We start from the raw sequence: 16,798 nt of genomic DNA, 5'->3' as shown, positions 1-16,798 counted from the left end.
TGGGCATTCCCCTCAGGACTGAGGTGTGTGTCTTAGGAGGTCTCCCTGAGGAATTTATTAACTCTAATTAAAAAAGACTGGGTCACCTGCCAAAGGCGGCCCTACAAATGCGCAGAGGGCAGAAGATACAAGCCACAGTGAGGCAATGCAGTCCACCCAGAGTGGAGGCAACGCAAGACTTTGCAGCTTCTGTCCCTAAGTACTGAAGGTGATTTAGCTGAGGCCTGCCAAGATAAGGAGAAATAAATGCTTTAGCTTCAGAAGCTGAGCCAAGGGCTTAATACGGACGGCCAGCCAGGCTTAAATGGAACTAAAAAAACCCTATCACAAGAAATTAAGGAGACATTAAAACTGCTGAAATCTGCAACGGATTGTCTCTAGGCCCGGTTAGCGCAGGAATCTTGCCTGCTTTTGGTAGTATGCTGCTCCAGATTGTAGCCCAAAGCCAGCCTGTGGGCTGTACCACTGAGGCTGGATTACAACTCCCTGTCAGCATTTCCCCCTTTAAAAAAAACAAGACAGGGTCTGTGATCATTTTTCTGACCTTGAGCAAAATTACAGTGCCAGGCAGTCCAGTATGGACAGGCAAAGCACTACCAACACCCTTGGCAGGAGTGGGCTTTGCTAAATATTGTTAAATTGAAAAAGCACCGGATGCCATCCTACTTGAGCTCAGCCAGTCAGAACCACCATATGGAGTTAATAAATCAGCTCTGCTTCAGTAAGAAGCATCTATGTCTCTCTCCTCCATGGAGAGAGCCCTATCCAACTGAGGAGTTTGGTTTTAAGGACAAAGTCCTTTGACAATGCACTTAGTGACCTCACAGAGAAATTCATCTTCCCTTCCTTCTGCTTCCCCTCAACACCCGGCAGGAAGCAGTCTCATCTGTTTGCTTTCTCTTTAATTAAAAAAGGTGCAGTTGTAGACAAATACCCAATAGGTACAGATGTTGGCGTGATGCAGGGGGAGGCAGCTTGTAAATGAATGGACTCGGCCTTGAAACTGTCCATCATTCGCTTCTCCTAGCAGTGGGACTCTTGGCAGCTACATTCACTCATTCTCCGGGTTCTACCAGGGTAGGTAACTTTTTCAACTCGAGGACAATATTCTGGGAGTCACCTGACTCCCAGCCACAGCACATCTCTCCATCCAGGTATGCAAGAGGCATATTCAGGGCAGGCAAAAACACTTGGGGAGATCACAGAGCAGGTTCACAGAGGGGCACAGCCTGCAGATATGAGTTATGGAATAGGAAGAGGGCCAAAATCCACCAAGAGAGGCCGAGACACATTTGGCCCCACTGCCTGAAGCCAAAGGGCAAAGGTTGGGCCACTTGGGACGCAGCAAGGACAGCAAGGACTCTGGTTCTCATCTCCCACGCTGCTTCTTGTGCTCCCAAAGACACCACAGGCCAGTCACGCTCCAAACAAACTCTTTATTAAGTATTTGAATAATGGGAACTGGAATAAGATCTTCCCTGCACCAGGAAACTCCACTGTGATGGCTTAGGGAATCAATAGTTGCTTTGTCGCTCCTGCTGCCGATACCCTCCACGCCGCATGTAGCCTCCTTCGTTCTTGCGGTAGCCATCCTTCTGGTCTGGAGGGTGAGAGAGAGAGAGAAGAGAGTTCAGCTACAAGGCTCCAGTGAAAAGTAGGCCAGCAAGATTACAGCAGAAATGGGTTTGCTGCACAGCTTATGGAAAACAAGACAGGTACACAGAGACCAAGTCAAAGTAGCTCTCGAGTGCACACTTCCTGGTTCTTCGACCAAAACAAACCATCGTTTTGCAGTGAAATTGGCACACTTTGGATTTAGAAAATGCGGGGAGAGAACAACTGTCATCTTTGTGTCCTGTATGGAGGGAGAAGTGCTGAACTAAAGGGGGATTTGGATCCTGTGATGAGGGAAGGAAAGCAGATAAACCATTCAAAGAATGCAGGGGTGGTAACTTCCAGCCCGTGGGCCAACTCAGGCCAGCCAATCAGGCCCATGTGGTTGTTTTTTTTGCAGGCCACACCCATCTGCCACTCACTAGACTTAATAAACAAAGTTTTGATTTGATTTGATATAAGATCAGGTAAAGCTGTGGCTGCAAAGAACCAAGAGAAGCTGACAATCATTAATGGGAACTGGTTTCCTTAGCTTTTGCCCCATACCACAAAGGCCAGAATTTTTAAAGAGAAATAGATACTTATGGGAACAGTCGCCCTATTTGTCCCCAGACAGATAACAGACATAAAGTGGCTAAAGGAATGGAGATAGGAGAAGCAAGAAGCTGTGGCTGCAACTGGCTTCCAGGACGCTCGCTCACCCCGGAAGTAGCCCCCATAGGTGCCTTGCTTCTGGTCAAAGACCCTCTCGTTGTTCTCCACGAGGCTGCCCAGCTTCTCAGCCAGCTGGAGCGCCAGGTTCTGTTGGGACGTGGGCTCCGTCCGGTGCATCACAACTGTCTGGGTCGGCTGGTCTAAAGAGGCCTGGGAAGGCAAGATTTGGGAGGCTCAGACAAAGCCAGCGAAGGAGAGACATGCTAGAAACCTTCTAAAGTGTTGGTCTACTTTCCCTCCCAAATCTGGCTTGTATAAAACCTGAATGCTGCCTATAGCACTTACAGGCTAGAGAAGCCATGATTTAAGATGCGACCTCGAGAACCATATGGAACTTCAGTACCCTGTTTGCCAACTGAGTTATTCATAGTGCAACGGGGCTGGAGACTGCCAAAAGCACTGGATTGCACACCAGAGATTTAGATATTTCTCTTTCACAAAGAGATCTCATTTTAGGGGTGAGGCCTATACTGGTTGGTGGCTTATATTTGGACGAATCGCTTCTCATGCTCACCCCACGTTGCCTCTTATTTCTTTCAAAAGGGTCCATGGTGCAGCTGCTGCAGAAACCCAGCCCTGACCCTCTTTTCCCACGCCCCTTGAGCTGGTCAAGGGCAACCCACTTTCTCCTGGTCAAGTGTCCCCTCCTGTGGTGGCCACCCATCTCTAGGCCTCCTCAAGCCACCCGTCTGCCATGCAAGAAAGCATCACTCACCATCAGCTCTTCATTGATGATCATCTTGCTAATGATACTGTGCACTGTGGGTAGGTCCAGCTCAAACATATCAGACAGGATCTCCATGCTAGAAAGGGAGGTATAATTGGGGGAGGGGGCATGGGGGGAGAGAGAGAGGAAGAAAGAGGTGGAAGCTGAGCTTGTGAGACTCAGCCATCGGCAGCCGGCCAGGCAGAAAATCTAAAAAGGTCAATGGCAACCAAAGAAGGTACCCAAGTGTGCCATGTACAGTGGTGCCTTGCAAGACGAAAAGAATCCGTTCCGCGAGTCTCTTCGTCTTGCGGGTTTTTTCGTCTTGCGAAGCAAGCCCATTAGAGGTTTAGCGGCTTAGCGCTACAGTATTAGCGGCTTAGCCGGCTTAAAGATCAGCTGATAAGCGCCTTAACGATCAGCTGATAAGCGGCTTAGCATCAGCTGTTAAGCGGCTTAAAGATCAGCTGATAAGCGGCTTAGCCATCAGCTGATAAGCGGCTTAGCATCAGCTGTTAAGCGGCTTAAAGATCAGCTGATAAGCGGCTTAGCCATCAGCTGATAAGCGGCTTAGCATCAGCTGTTAAGCGGCTTAACAATCGGCTGATAAGCGGCTTAGCATCAGCTGTTAAGCGGCTTAACGATCAGCTGATAAGCGGCTTAGCACCAGCTGTTAAGTGGCTTAAAGATCAGCTGATAAGCGGCTTAGCCATCAGCTGATAAGCGGTTTAGCGGCTTGGGAAAAAGGGGGGGGAAAGGAAAAAAACCCCGCAGGAACTCGCAAGACATTTTCGTCTTGCGAAGCAAGCACATAGGAAATTCGTTTTGCGAAGCACCTCCAAAATGGAAAACCCTTTCGTCTAGCGGGTTTTCCGTCTTGCGAGGCATTCGTCTTGCGGGGCACCACTGTACAGAGGATGGATTCCTTTGATTGATATATTTTATGGATAGGGAGCCTGCAGAGGTGATGCCGAAGCAACCTGTGCACCCATAAAGATGTACTCAGCCACTTATGCCACATCCGCCACTCACACCCTGGCCAAAAGGCTGCCAGGCTGAAAGAGCAACCAGGAGGCCATGATGACCCTCACACAATACCTGATGGAGTCATAGACGCTGCTGTAAGTGAAGAGGTAGGTTCGGAGAGACTCCTCTTGGATCTTCCTGCCGGGAGAAACAAGGGAAAGGAGCCGTCATGAGAGCCAGGCAGAGATCCCGAAAGGGGGCCAGAGCTACGCTTTCCAGTCCCCAGACAGACACCCCCCCAGCCTCTCGGCACCCACCTGCACACAGACAAGGTGGCCGCTCTCAACACATACATCCCAATTCCGCTCCCTCTTCTCCATTTCAAGAACTGGGTTCCAAGCCCTCCCCTCCCAGCCTGCATAGATGGCCCCAGAGCTCAGGGGCTGGAGCACTGACGGTCCCAGGCTTCGCCCCTTTATCCATCAAGGTGGATATGCCCAAGCTAAACAGAGCAATGGTCTGACTCAGGATAAGGCAGCTTTCTACAGGACAGCTGCATATTCCTGCAATTGCAGGGGGCTGGACTAGATGACCTAGATGGGTCCCTTCCAACTCTACGATTCTATGGAGGAACCGCCCCGTCACCCCATTCCCATGCAACTGACCGGACAAGCATGCCTCGCACTTTGTCAGCCTCGGGGAACAGGTCCCAGACCTTCCCGTTCATTTTCTCATTGACGATGAAACGGTGACACGTCTTCCAGTCGCCCATCTTCATAGCCTTGGATGCTGCCACCACATGCTCCCTCATAGATTCTGGGGGGCCTGGAGAAAGAAGGGGGGGAGGGGGGAAGAGGTCATCAAATGGGGAAGGCATTCCTTGTCTTGGTGAACAGGATTTTGATTAGCTAGCAAGGCAGGCCCCATCCCCTTAACATCCTATTGCACATGAAGATAATGCACACACAAAAATCGGCTTTCATTTTTGTATCTAGAAAAAGATATTTTTCTAGCCCTTGTGTCAAAATAAATAAATAAATTATACAATAAGAATAAAACTTATTAGAGAAATCTGCAAAACTTCAGTTCATTTTTTCTTAGGTTTAAACAAATAGTTATGGAAGGGTGTGTAAAAGTAGCTGTAGAGGAAAAACAAAGATAATCTCTGAAGAATCATTTACTCTGTTTTCCAGAACAGCACTGAATGACTCCAAGGTGTCGAGTGCCACCTGTAGTTCTGAGAAATATGCATTTACAAAATAATAATAATAAATAGCTGCCAAATTAAGATGAGGGAGCAACTTTTTTTAAAAAAAAATAGAACCAACAGAACACAAGAAGCAGTTTGGGAAACGGTGCCAAAGCAAGTGAACCATAGTGGGAGGCTGGCTAACGTGGCAAGACAACTTTTGTGAACCCTGGATCATGCCTGGCAATGTCACAGAGGCCAAAGGAAAACCTGCCCCTCCCCAAGAAACTAGCAGGCGGCAAACAAGCAAAATGCTCCTTTGCTTAACACAGCAACAGATTGCAGCATTCAAGCACCTCTAGGCCCAGACCTGCAATTGCCTCGAAGATTCCATTATTTGCCCAGAGAGACAAGGAGGATTCTAAGTCAAGCCTGGGAAGATTCTTGTTAGAAGGCCCAGAATGACAGAGGAAAAGAAGCCACCTGGCCAGCGTACCCAGAAACGCATCTCACAGTGAAAAGAGGAAAGCCACTCACCGAGAAGGGGCTGGCGCTCGCCCACCCGGAGCTGGTGGTGGAACTGCTTGCTGATCATGCGCCGGCGGGCGTCAAACTCGTGCGCGGCCATGTAGGGGATCTCCAGCAGCATGGCCGAGACCAGGTAGACGCACTCCAGCAGCTCCAGGTTGATGTGCATGTGGAAGGGGACCTGGCGGCGCTTCTCAATCTTCTCCTGCTCCTGGTTGCGCTCCTGCATGCTGCGCATCAGCAGGCCCTGCCCCAGCAGCTCCTTGGCCCGCCCGCTCGACTGGATGTCCAGCAGGGCGTTGTGGGCGTCCTTGATCATGCCCTGGCGGAAGGCACAGATCCCCAGCTGCACCATTGTCCGGTTATACAGAATCTGCAAGAGCCGAGAAGGTCAGAGGAGGTGGAGGCGGAGACCCAGCTGCCCTCTCCAAAAGGCAGCACCTGAAAAACCACTCCCCAAACATTCGCTTCCTGCAACTGCTCCTTTGTAATAAGGGTGGGACACAAATGGGCACTGCTGCACTCTATCAACCCTCTCCAGTCTCCATTAATTCTCTGCCACTCCTTTATGTTACCATCTACTGCTCCTGGCCCTTTCCCCCCCAACACTTTTCGCCCCAAGGCAGCTACTGCAAACAGCAGGTTGCCAAGCGGGGCAGAGGCATTGTGAAGTTAGGAAAGGAAGTCTCATCAACCACATAGGATGCTGTGGCTGGCGTCACCAGATGCAAGTGTGGCCTACATGCAGGAGGAAAAGCGTGGAGCAGCAAGGAGAGGGGGCTCTGCTCCTCTCCAAACCCTTTACAATCATCTGCATCAGCAACTTGCAGCTTCTTGGGCGGGGCAAAGCAGCCACTCCGAGCCTCTCATTCCCTGTTCTTGGAGGACTGGCTTTTATTGTTACTCAAATTCATTAAGACTGCTTCAACAAACCATCAACAACCCAGCATACGCCTCAGCCTCCCCAGTTTTGTTCTCTGACCTGCACAGGGGGGTCTGCATGTTGAATGTTGTCCTGTAGGTGACTCATAAGCATCAGGTCACGGGCCTGGTACCAGCGGTCATGCAGGGCGTGGTGGTAAATGTGGCACAGGATGGCGCAGGTTCGGATCCGGTCTGTCCTGTCCTTGGCGTAGATGAACTTGCAGAGGCGCTCCATCTGCACCGCCGAGTCCTCTGCTTCGTTCTCGGCCTGGTCTTGTTCCGACTGCGGGCAAGCAGGTTATGCAACATGTCCTTTAGCCTGAGGAGTCCCTCCCCACCCCACTCCCAAATACCCAAATGTTACCTTCACATAGAGATAGGAAACCTCCAGATATTGTTGGACTCCAGTTCCCATCATTTCTGACCATTGGCCATGCTCGCTGGGACTGATGGGAGTTGGAGTCCAATCCTATCTGGAGGGGACCAGGTTGGTTACCTAAAACTTAGTATATCAATTGCCCCTCAATTTTCACGGTCTTCCTTTGCCGGTACAATACTAAGGGCCCTGTCCAACTTGCAAACCTGAAACCAGTTTTCAAACTAGCATGACTGTCAGGACTTCCCCTGCCCCAAGGAATGCTGGGAACTGTAGTTCTGGGCAAACACACACACACACACACACACACACACACACACACACACACGTCCTAGGATCCTTTGAAAGAAGCCATGGCAGCTAAACTGAATCACAATGAAGCTTCCTGAAAATCCCTGATGTCCTTGCGGGCCAAACCCTCAGCATCCACCTCAACTTCTCCCAGCTTGACAGTATCATTTCCAAACCTTATTTTGGGAATGGGCCATGGCTTAGTGCAGAGATGGCCCTCCAGATATTGGTGGAGTCCAACTCCTATCACCCTCACCAACACAGCCAACAGTCAGGAACAACGGGACTTGTAATCCACAGAGACACCTGGCGGGAGCCACAGGTTCCCCACCACTGGTGTAGTGCTTTGCCTGTCCGTGGCCCCAGGATCAATCCCCTAGTTATCTCCAGTTAAAAGGCTCCATTCAGAAGGCAACAGAAAGAGGTTTGCCTAAGACCCTGGAGGGAAGCTACCAATCAGAGCAGGCCGTGCTGGTCAAAAGCAGGGTGAGTACGACCAGATACATGACAGCTTCTTATGCATTTGACAATTTAGGGCATGAGAAACATCTCATCCACGTGGTTATGCCCCATGCACAAAACCTATGGGTGAAACCGCATAGTGCGAATACCCTGGGCAAAGCAAGGACGGCTGGTGGGGGGCTTTACTGCCCCAGAGGCTGGCCTACCTTGCTGTCTCCTGCCGGGCCCTGTTGCCGCTGGTGAGCCTTGTAGTCAAACTTGTAGTAGGTGTGGAGGATGCAGCGCAGGTAGATGCGGCACACCTCCTCCGTGGTTCCCTTGTCCTGCAGGTAGTTCTGCACCCGGTCGATGATCTTGCAGACTCGGCCCTCGTCCTTCAGGTGGTCCACGTACTCTGGTGGAGAGGGGAGCATGCATTCACATGGCAGTCTTTCGAGGTGGGGCTGCCAGCTTCTCCCTATTTGCCATGCAGAATCTGACACTCCTGAGAAACCCCAGCTTTCCATTTTGGGGCCCAAAGAGCATGTTTCTAGTCTACATGACTGCCGAGTTAAGAGACATGAAAGCATACAGATCCTCTCTGCTTAGACTGGGTCACCTTTTCCCAAAACATTCAGCCACTTTCTACCACCTACTCAGTTTTCTGACCTGCTGCTTTTTGCTAAGCTTCTTATTTTTCAAGGACGCTCCGAAGTCAGTTTTTTTTTAAAAAAAAACTTTTTGTAGCAAGCAAGCAAACTGGGAGGAACGAAAACAGAAAAGGCTGGCAAATATTCCAAGTTCAATCCCTGGTTCTTGAGGGATCGTTCCAAAAGAGGCAAACAGTTGGCAGAGGTGTCTTTTCATGGGGAAACACAGCACAGATTCCTTAGGGTTCCCTCTATTTGAAAAGTTCCCTGTTCGACACCAGCCCTCCACTACCTGAAACTTTCAGTCCAACTCCACCCTGGCTATGCCTCTGAGACCCCACTTTCTGTGACATGCACACTCACCCTGGGAATGGGGATCTGTGTTCTGCATGATCTTTGTGAACTCTTCATCCATGCGCTCCACCAGAGTCAGAATGCAGCCACGAACACGGTAGGGCTAGAGAGGGAGAGAGGGGGAGACACACAAGTGGGTTAAGGGGGTCAAGACTGCTAGGCAGAGACACAAACAAGCCTTTTTCTTTCCTGACCTGCCAATCTGTACCAACCTCCCACCTGTTTCTAGTAGATTTCAAACTAGCCCATCTTACTGGGTTGGTAGGATGCCCCAAGGATGGGGAGGAATGATGCCTGATTCAGAAATGCTCACCTGCTCGCTGTTGGCCAGGTTCTCAGAGTCCTCTGCAATGTTCTCGCCAATGAAGATGTTGGGGTTGGCAAAGAGGATGTCCAGGAGCTCTTCAATGGAGCCCAGGCATTTCTGCCACATCTCTGGCTGCATGTGGTGGGAGAAGAGGAGTAAAGAGGGAAACATTGAGCCCCCTGGCATTCTGGGAAAGAAACCGCCTGCTTGCTGTGGCCCCTATGCACAGTGCTTTCAGGCCACTTCCTCCCCTCCCCTCCTAATTCCATACCTTCATGTAAGTAGCCAAGTTAGGGTTGTAGTCATACAAAGAAGCAACAATGTTGAACTTGATTTTGACATCAATGGCAATCCCCAGGTTGTTCTCTGCTGCAATTCCAACCAAAAGCTGCAGAAGGTCAATCTGAGCCGCTCTAGGAGGGGGAAGGAGGTGAAGGAGCTCAGTGCAGAAGGGGGGTGGGGGAAGCAGATGGCCGGGGATGCTTCTTTTGACATACATCCCCAACTCTGCACAACCCTCCTTGTGCCCTGTGCCAAAACCACTGATGCCCGTGTGAACCCCCTTCATTTTCATCACTTTCCGATTCACTTGAAACATTTATGCGCCACCCTTTGTCCTATTTAGGATATCCGGCAGTAGATATACCTGGGATCCAACACTGCATTTCTGCTTTGGAACAGGCTTCCACTTGCACAACAGAATTCTACCCCCCCCCCCCCCGCCCCTAAGAATCTGCTGCAGAGGGTTGGGAGCAATGTCTATAGGGAAGGGTGGGAGGATGCAGGTTCAGCATGCAGAATGTCCCAAGTCCCATCCTCCAGTTAAAAATACTTAGCAGATGCTGCTGGATCAGTCCAAAGGCCTACCTAGTCTGGCATCCTGTTCTCACAGTGGCCAACCAAAGGCCTACCTACAAGGAGCCTGTAAGCAGGGCCTGAGCATGAGAGCACTCTCTCTGCACTTGCGATGCTCAGAAACTGGTACCCAGGAGCACGCTGCCTCCAACAGGGGAGACAGAACATGGCCATCAGGGTTAAGCAGCCACTGCCAGCCTTATCCTCCATGGATTTGTCTAATTCTCTTTCAGAGTTGTCCAAGCCCTCAATCATTTCAAGCTGCCCTTTTCTGAACCTTTTGCAGCTCTGCAGCAGCCTTCTAGAGGTGAGCTAATGAGAACCACGCTCAGTTTTTTCCAAGCGCGGTCTCCTAGGCCACCTTCCCCCCCACTCCACCACATCAACGCTCACTGGCCTTACCGATCTGTGCCTTTTTTTCCACGGGCCTGGAGGATCTCATTGAGTTTCTTCACGACTACAGTGTGGTTGATCTCTGTACCTTTGGCAAACATCTTTGGTTTCTCCTGCAAAGCGGGGTGGGGGGAGGAATGTTAGGCTCGAACCATGTTTGGAAGATGGAGAGAAGTAAAAATAAAGGCAGCAACACAATGCAGTTTGTTCTACTCCCACATTTCCAACTGCTTGCAGAGAGAGACTCACCTTGACCAGGGGGACACCTCCTTTGACCTTCTCCCATTCGCCACCCTCATTGTCATCTTCATCATCTTCATATTTCTTTGATTTGCGGTCCTGCTTTTTCTTTGCCTTCTCTTCCCGCTTCTTCTCCAAAACTCTTTTGTCCTCCTCAGTGCCAGTTCTGGTCAGGGAGAATTAAAACAGGACTGAATCCCTCTTTTAACCTGGAATTCTTACTTCCTGAGTTGCCTGAACCATACAAGCCCAGACCCCGCCACTGGCCTCAACCACAGATCAAGCACTAACAAAGCCAGACTAAAAAGCTTATTTGATCCAGACCTATGCAGTCACCAAAATGCCCAATGCAGGAGCTTAACAACTCACCCACAGAGACCCAGACCTGAGGTCCCCCACCCCTTGTTTAGCCAAGATCTACTTCCCTGCAATTCCAACTTCTTGGTTTTATTTCTGCTCTTGGGGTAACAGAGCACAAGTCTGTCCCATGGTACAGAGCACCTGTCACAGCCCAGATGGGGCCATTATTTCTCAGATCTAAAAGTGTACATCAAACTTTAAGACGCTCACTTAATGTGAGATAGCTAACTACCATTGCACCATAGACATCCATTGTGCCCTGACATGGATGCTGCCACCTAAAGCAGGGAGTGAGGGTCAAAGTAATGGGTCTGGCTCCTCAACAACTCAGGCTCAGAAGTGAGCTGGGTGAACAGGACAACACACAGTGTTCCACCTTCAGGTCCTGAGTCTGAAATTCCAGATTGTGATCAAAGGTAGTTTCACAACTGACAGTTCCCTCAGCCAGAGGTTTGGAGACTGTCATCCAAAGATGATGCGAAGCGTTGAACCCATAGAAGCTGCCTCCTTACTTCTTAAGGAACTTGGAGGCCAAGGAGGTGTATTTGCCCTCATCTTCATCTGACTCAGAGTCAGATTCTGAATCTGACGAGCCCCAGTCTTCATCATCATCAGAGTCCTCCTCCTCCTCATCTTCATCCTGCCAAGAGCGGGGGGGGGGGAGGGGGAGAGCAGAAAAATTATGCACCAGCAAACCATGTGACGAAAAAAGTTTTCACTCAGATTCAGCCAGGGAGGGCCATAAAGTGACACAGAGCAACAGAAGTCCCATGGGAACCCTGTTCCTGTTCCCCACGCTTCTGGATTATTATTTTCTGCTGCAAAAGGAATAGTGATCTTTTGCCTTCCTCCCCTCTGAGTTGCTTGGAGCAAAAATCCTTCTGGCAGCTGCTTTGAGGGAAGCACCGGATGCCATGCCTATGCTGGCCAGAGGAAGGCATCATGCCCCCCCCCCGCCCCGTTCAGCACTTACCTCCATCTTTTTGAGAAACTTGCCCCGTCCCTCAGCTGCCCCCTCTTTCTTCTTCAGGAAAGCCGCGGCGCTCATTCCCTCATCGTCATCCTCACCAGAAGAGGAGGAGCCTGAAGCCAGAAAGCGGGGGGTGTCACTGAGAGGGGAAACCTCAAATCCCGCTCCCCACCTCACACAAAGAAGGATAGCCAATGAGCTGCACAGCTTCCAGCTCCTACGCACTGCATCATCATCATCACCACTCACCCTCTGAATCGTCACTTTTCTTGTCCTCGTCTTCATCAGCTGACTGTTCGGGGTTCTAGGCAAAAGCAGACATGTGGTCAAGATGCATGTTGGGTACTCTTCTTTAATTTGAACCATACAGAATCGCTCTTCCAGCACAGCCTGACCCCTCCAAACCCTCCCTTCCGCTTTCACCTGTTTTTTCACCTGAGCCTTTAACACCAGGGGTCAGCATACTTTTTCAGCAGGGGGCCGGTCCACTGTCTCTAAGACCTTGTGGGGGGCCAGACTATATTTTTTTTGGGGGGGAGGGGGAATTCCTATGCCCCACAAATAGCCCAGAGATGCATTTTAAATAAAAGAGCACATTCCACTCATGTAAAAACACGCTGATTCCCGGACCATCCATGGGCTGGATTTAGAAGGCAACTGGGCCAGATCCGGTCCACGGGTCTTAGTTTGCCTACCCATGCTTAACACAACTCGCAAAGCCAGTAATCAACCCTACTGCCTAAAGCAAGGACAGTGCCTGTGGACCTACAGATCTTGCTGAATTACAACTCCCAGCTTCCCTGACCCTTGGCCATGCTGGCTGGGGCAGATGGGAGTTGGGAGTCCAGCAACATCTTGAAGGTCAGAGGTCCTAAGGGATTCATAGAATTGGAAGGGAACATGAGGGTCATGTAGTCCAACCCCCTGCAATGCAGGAATATTTTGCCCAACATGGGGCTCGAACCAACAACCCTGAAATTAAGAGTCTCATGCTGCACTGACTGAGCTATACATAATTCCCAATGTCTCAGCCGCCTCCCTGAATGCCCTCCACCCAACCATGCGCCAGTACCTGGCGGTAGCTCATGATCTGGGCCTCATAATCTCGGTTATACTTCCGGATCTTCTGGCGGAGGGTGCTTAGGGCTTTGGCGTTGTTCTTGTTCATCTTCTTCTTGCCTTCCTTGTCCTCCCAGAGCTACGAAAGCCAGAAGGGAGATGAAATTACAGGCAGCCCATGGTCATTTGGTCCACACACCAGCCTATCTCCCTTTTTCTCTAAACATGCAAACCAAAGCTATGTGCAAGAGGACAGCCATTTTGCTCATTAGCTATTCCCTCCAGGATCCCAGAGTCTTGGGTCTGTGGGATTGGCTTGTTACCACTCCCCATCCCAGTGCTGCATGAAGGCTCAGAATGGTGCAACAGTGGGTATCAGAGCTGGGACCAGAGATCTGTGTTCAAATTCCCACAAAGCTGTGAAGTGTCTTAGGCTTAGTCACCTTTTCTCAGCTGAACCTACCTTGCAGGGCTGTCATGGGGATGGGGAAGAGACCAACCATATAGACTGCCCTAGTACCTTGGATGAGAGGCAGGTGGATGGCATCTTGCTCTCACTTTCCCTATATGCCTTCTTGCTCTCTATATATTTCAGACATTCAAATTTCTAGGTCCACTCTGCAAAGCCTTCAAGGCAGCTTACAGAACACAACAGCTTTACAACAAAACTACGTGTTTTGAAAACCAACATCCACGCCAAGATGATACACAAAAATAGGAGCAACATGAAAAACACAACACACATTTAAACTTGGCTCCTGCACAGTAAATAAGCAGGTGCTAGGTGGCTATTTCTGGGGAGGCCAACAGGACACCACTACCAAAAGACCATGCCCTTGGTCATCACCTGGCTGATCGCCAAAGTGGGATGTGTGTTCAGATCTTAACAAATAGGCAGATCCACATGGGATCCAGATCCACTGCTCAACTGATTCAGAGCACTTCTCTCCCCAATTAGCCCCCATACCTTGAATCCAGCTCCATTCATGCAGGAACAAACCGGCAGTAAAAGAAGACACCAAAAAGGCATCAAAGTTGATCCTGGGAGCTCTACATTCAGCTCCCTTTTGCAATGAAGCTCATAATTCTTTGTAAGGGGGAAGCAGGAGAACAGATTCCCTTCTTTTCCCTTAGCCCTAGGTGTCAGACTCAAATTGCCACGAAACCCTCTTGAGCCAGGCACAGGGACTTTGTGGACCAAAAACCTTCCTGCTGGCCCCAGTACCTCATTGAGGTAGTCCTCAAGGTCTGCGAGGATGCGGATGTAGAAGCGGGGCACTCCCTCCTTGTCAACAATGCTCTTGGCCTTGCCATAGGCCTTGCCCAGCAGCTCAAACTCCTCTAGGCATTTGGTGACGTCCCGGATCTTCATGGCATTCCGGATTGTTTTGATCAAGTTTGTAAGCTCCTCAAACCTGCAGTAAGGGAAGATCAAAGAAGGAATGGTTAAGCCTGGGGCATTGATATGCCCTCAGAGAACAAAGTGCCACCAACATGCTGTTCAACAGGACGGGAAATTACCCAGCTACCCAAAAATGTGGCATTGGCACAGCCCTCCAGAAACCTGAGGGGCCACTTCTCCCACAAAGCCAACCACACTTTACCTCTTGTCCTTTGCGCTGCGCACAATCCTCTTTGTATCTTCCTCATCTTCACTCAACAGCAGAGGCCTACAAGAAAGGGAAAGGAACAGACAATGGATCCCTGCTATCAATGATCAGTGGAAGCAAGTGAGAGAGGTGCAGGGCAGGGAGAGGAAGGGGCAGTGCATAACTCAGAAGTAGGAGATGCTTGGTCTGGAATCTCAAGACAGGTACTACCTGGGTGTATTGGGTTCATGTTAAAGTATGGGTATGTTGTCCTCACTACCTGTTTCTGACCTTTAAATCAGAAATGCTCCCCCTTATTCTTGTTGGCATCCGGCTGTTTCTTCCAACTCATCACTCCCTGGGAACCTCTGTTCCCACCCTCTCACTCAAGTTCTCCCGGCCCTCCTCCCACATACTTACTGTTTTCCAAAATTGCCCCCAACGGGCTTCGCTACAAGCTCGTCCCCAGAAAGTGACGACTCCGACTCACTGTCCGAGCCAGTGGTAAAGAAACGCGACATGGCGGCAGTGGTTCTGGGTTGTCAGCAACCCACTGCTCCCAATTCTGGATGGGAAAGACAAGAAGCCAAAGGCCCAGTGAGTGCAATGATCATATCAAAAGTGAGTTCATTTGCTTCCATTTATAATGTCAACACCTGGTATGCAGGCAGCAACCATTTTAGGTGCGTCCAACTGATGCAAGACCACTGACGTGCGGGTCCTTTTGGATCTAGAAGAGGGAAGAATGGGGGCAGAACATGGCGGAGCGAGCTTGTGCACACTCTGCTAACGCACATGGGGGCCAGGAACAGAACCCCCGTGCAAAATGGTCACTGAATGAATTATTGTGCATGCTTTGATATAAACCTTGGCAAACTTCTTTGTCACCAGCCTAAATGGAAACTAAGCCTAAGCACATGTAACTGAGCTAAATGCATATTCTTCTCATGTTTATCATCTCTTCTCCAGCCTGGCACCTTCCAGATGTTTCAGCCGCTAACTCCCATCAACCCTATATTAGCCATGGCTGATGGGAACAGAGTACAACAATGGGGAAGGGACAGCTGTTCTACGCCTCCCTGCAGACCAAACTGCAGGCTATAAGCATCTCAGGGCACAGACTGTCATTTTGTGTTTCTCATAAAACATCAAGCACACTGATGTTGGTTTATATTATGTTTATCATACCTTTCATCCATCTGGCAACTCCCATCAGTCCCAGCCAGCAAAACCAATGGTCAGGGATGATGGGAGTTGTCCAGCATTGTGAGGGCCTGAGGGTTACATCCTTCTGCTCTCACCCAACCCCTTTCTATCCTCACAAGCAGCTTGAGAGGTAGATAATGTTGACAGACAGTGACTGGCCCAAGCTCATCCTGTGAGGTTCATCACTGAGTGGGAAACTGAACTCCCCCCCCCCACTACTTCTGGAAGCTTCGGGCCTCCCCCAATCCTGCCGCGATGCCTCCTCTTTGCTAGGAGTGGAGCCATTTTGGCTCCAGGAAGGACCAGCGCTCAGAGAACTGAGATCACCAACAGCGCACCAGGGATTATGTCAATGCATATATTACATAAAACCACATATAAACCTCATCAGTATAAATGTTCCAAACGCTCAGCTGAGTTTAAAACACCGACAGCCCAAACAGACAAACACGCATCTCCCCAATGGGGACAAAAAACCCCTCCCTCCTAGAGCGAAGGCCACCCAAGAAGCCGGTGGGGCCACCCTCGGACGCCTCCTACTCCTCCCTCCCCTAACTTTCGGGGTTTGCCTCCTTCCTCCAACGGGACCCCAAGAACCGCGAGCACGCGCTTACCCGGCCCGGGCCTGGTAAAATGAAGGCGCGTCGCTTCCCGCGTCCAACGCGCATGCGCAAAGCCTTCTGCAGGCTCATCAACACCCCGGCGCGGCCCTGATGACTACTTCCTTCCCAAGAGGGGAAATGCTAAGATAATAGAGCTGCTAAATTCTAGAGCGCCACCACTCGTACATTCCGAAGGTGGGGGGGCGGGGCGGAAATCACAACTACAGAGGTGGCTTTCCATGATTACCGAGAGAGATTCTACATTTTAATTTCTATGGTCTTAAACTTTGCGGCAAAGTGACCTGGAGAAAGGGATGATGGGAGTTGTAGTCCATATAGAGATGCTGTGACGCCCTGTGCCCTTAACTGCAAAGGCAATGTTTGTCGTTTTGTTCACCGTGCTGGTGCTTCAGCGCAATGATGCTGTACCGTATTTTCTGGAAAATAACCACTTCACTGCTTTA

The 16,798-nt window shown here is 50.2% G+C and overlaps 1 protein-coding gene across 2 annotated transcripts; it reads right to left on the bottom strand.

The window, feature by feature from the left end:
- Positions 1–1,416: 1,416 nt before the first annotated feature.
- Positions 1,417–16,485, bottom strand: LOC308460142 (eukaryotic translation initiation factor 3 subunit C-like). 2 transcript variants are annotated; one of them, XM_080976134.1, is made up of 21 exons: positions 16,347–16,485; positions 14,947–15,091; positions 14,542–14,607; positions 14,163–14,352; positions 12,951–13,076; positions 12,128–12,182; positions 11,882–11,991; positions 11,421–11,548; positions 10,558–10,714; positions 10,318–10,421; positions 9,332–9,473; positions 9,067–9,192; positions 8,763–8,856; positions 7,977–8,164; positions 6,700–6,924; positions 5,727–6,090; positions 4,666–4,825; positions 4,133–4,198; positions 3,044–3,131; positions 2,316–2,478; positions 1,417–1,600 (listed from the first exon to the last, which is right to left on the bottom strand). In XM_080976134.1, the coding sequence occupies exons 2-21, from the start codon at positions 15,045–15,047 to the stop codon at positions 1,515–1,517; spliced, it is 2,739 nt and encodes a 912-aa protein (XP_080832260.1). In that variant the 5' UTR covers positions 15,048–15,091; positions 16,347–16,485; the 3' UTR covers positions 1,417–1,514. The 2 variants fall into 2 exon arrangements, with proteins under 2 accessions (XP_080832260.1, XP_080832261.1); XM_080976135.1 differs by having other exon boundaries at positions 16,289–16,396.
- Positions 16,486–16,798: the final 313 nt, after the last annotated feature.

The sequence above is a fragment of the Podarcis pityusensis genome (assembly GCF_964106645.2).
Source record: "Podarcis pityusensis genome assembly, chromosome: 13".
Taxonomy (NCBI): domain Eukaryota; kingdom Metazoa; phylum Chordata; class Lepidosauria; order Squamata; family Lacertidae; genus Podarcis; species Podarcis pityusensis.
Note: the sequence above shows the minus strand (reverse complement) of the source record. Positions and strands in the feature narration are given on the sequence as shown.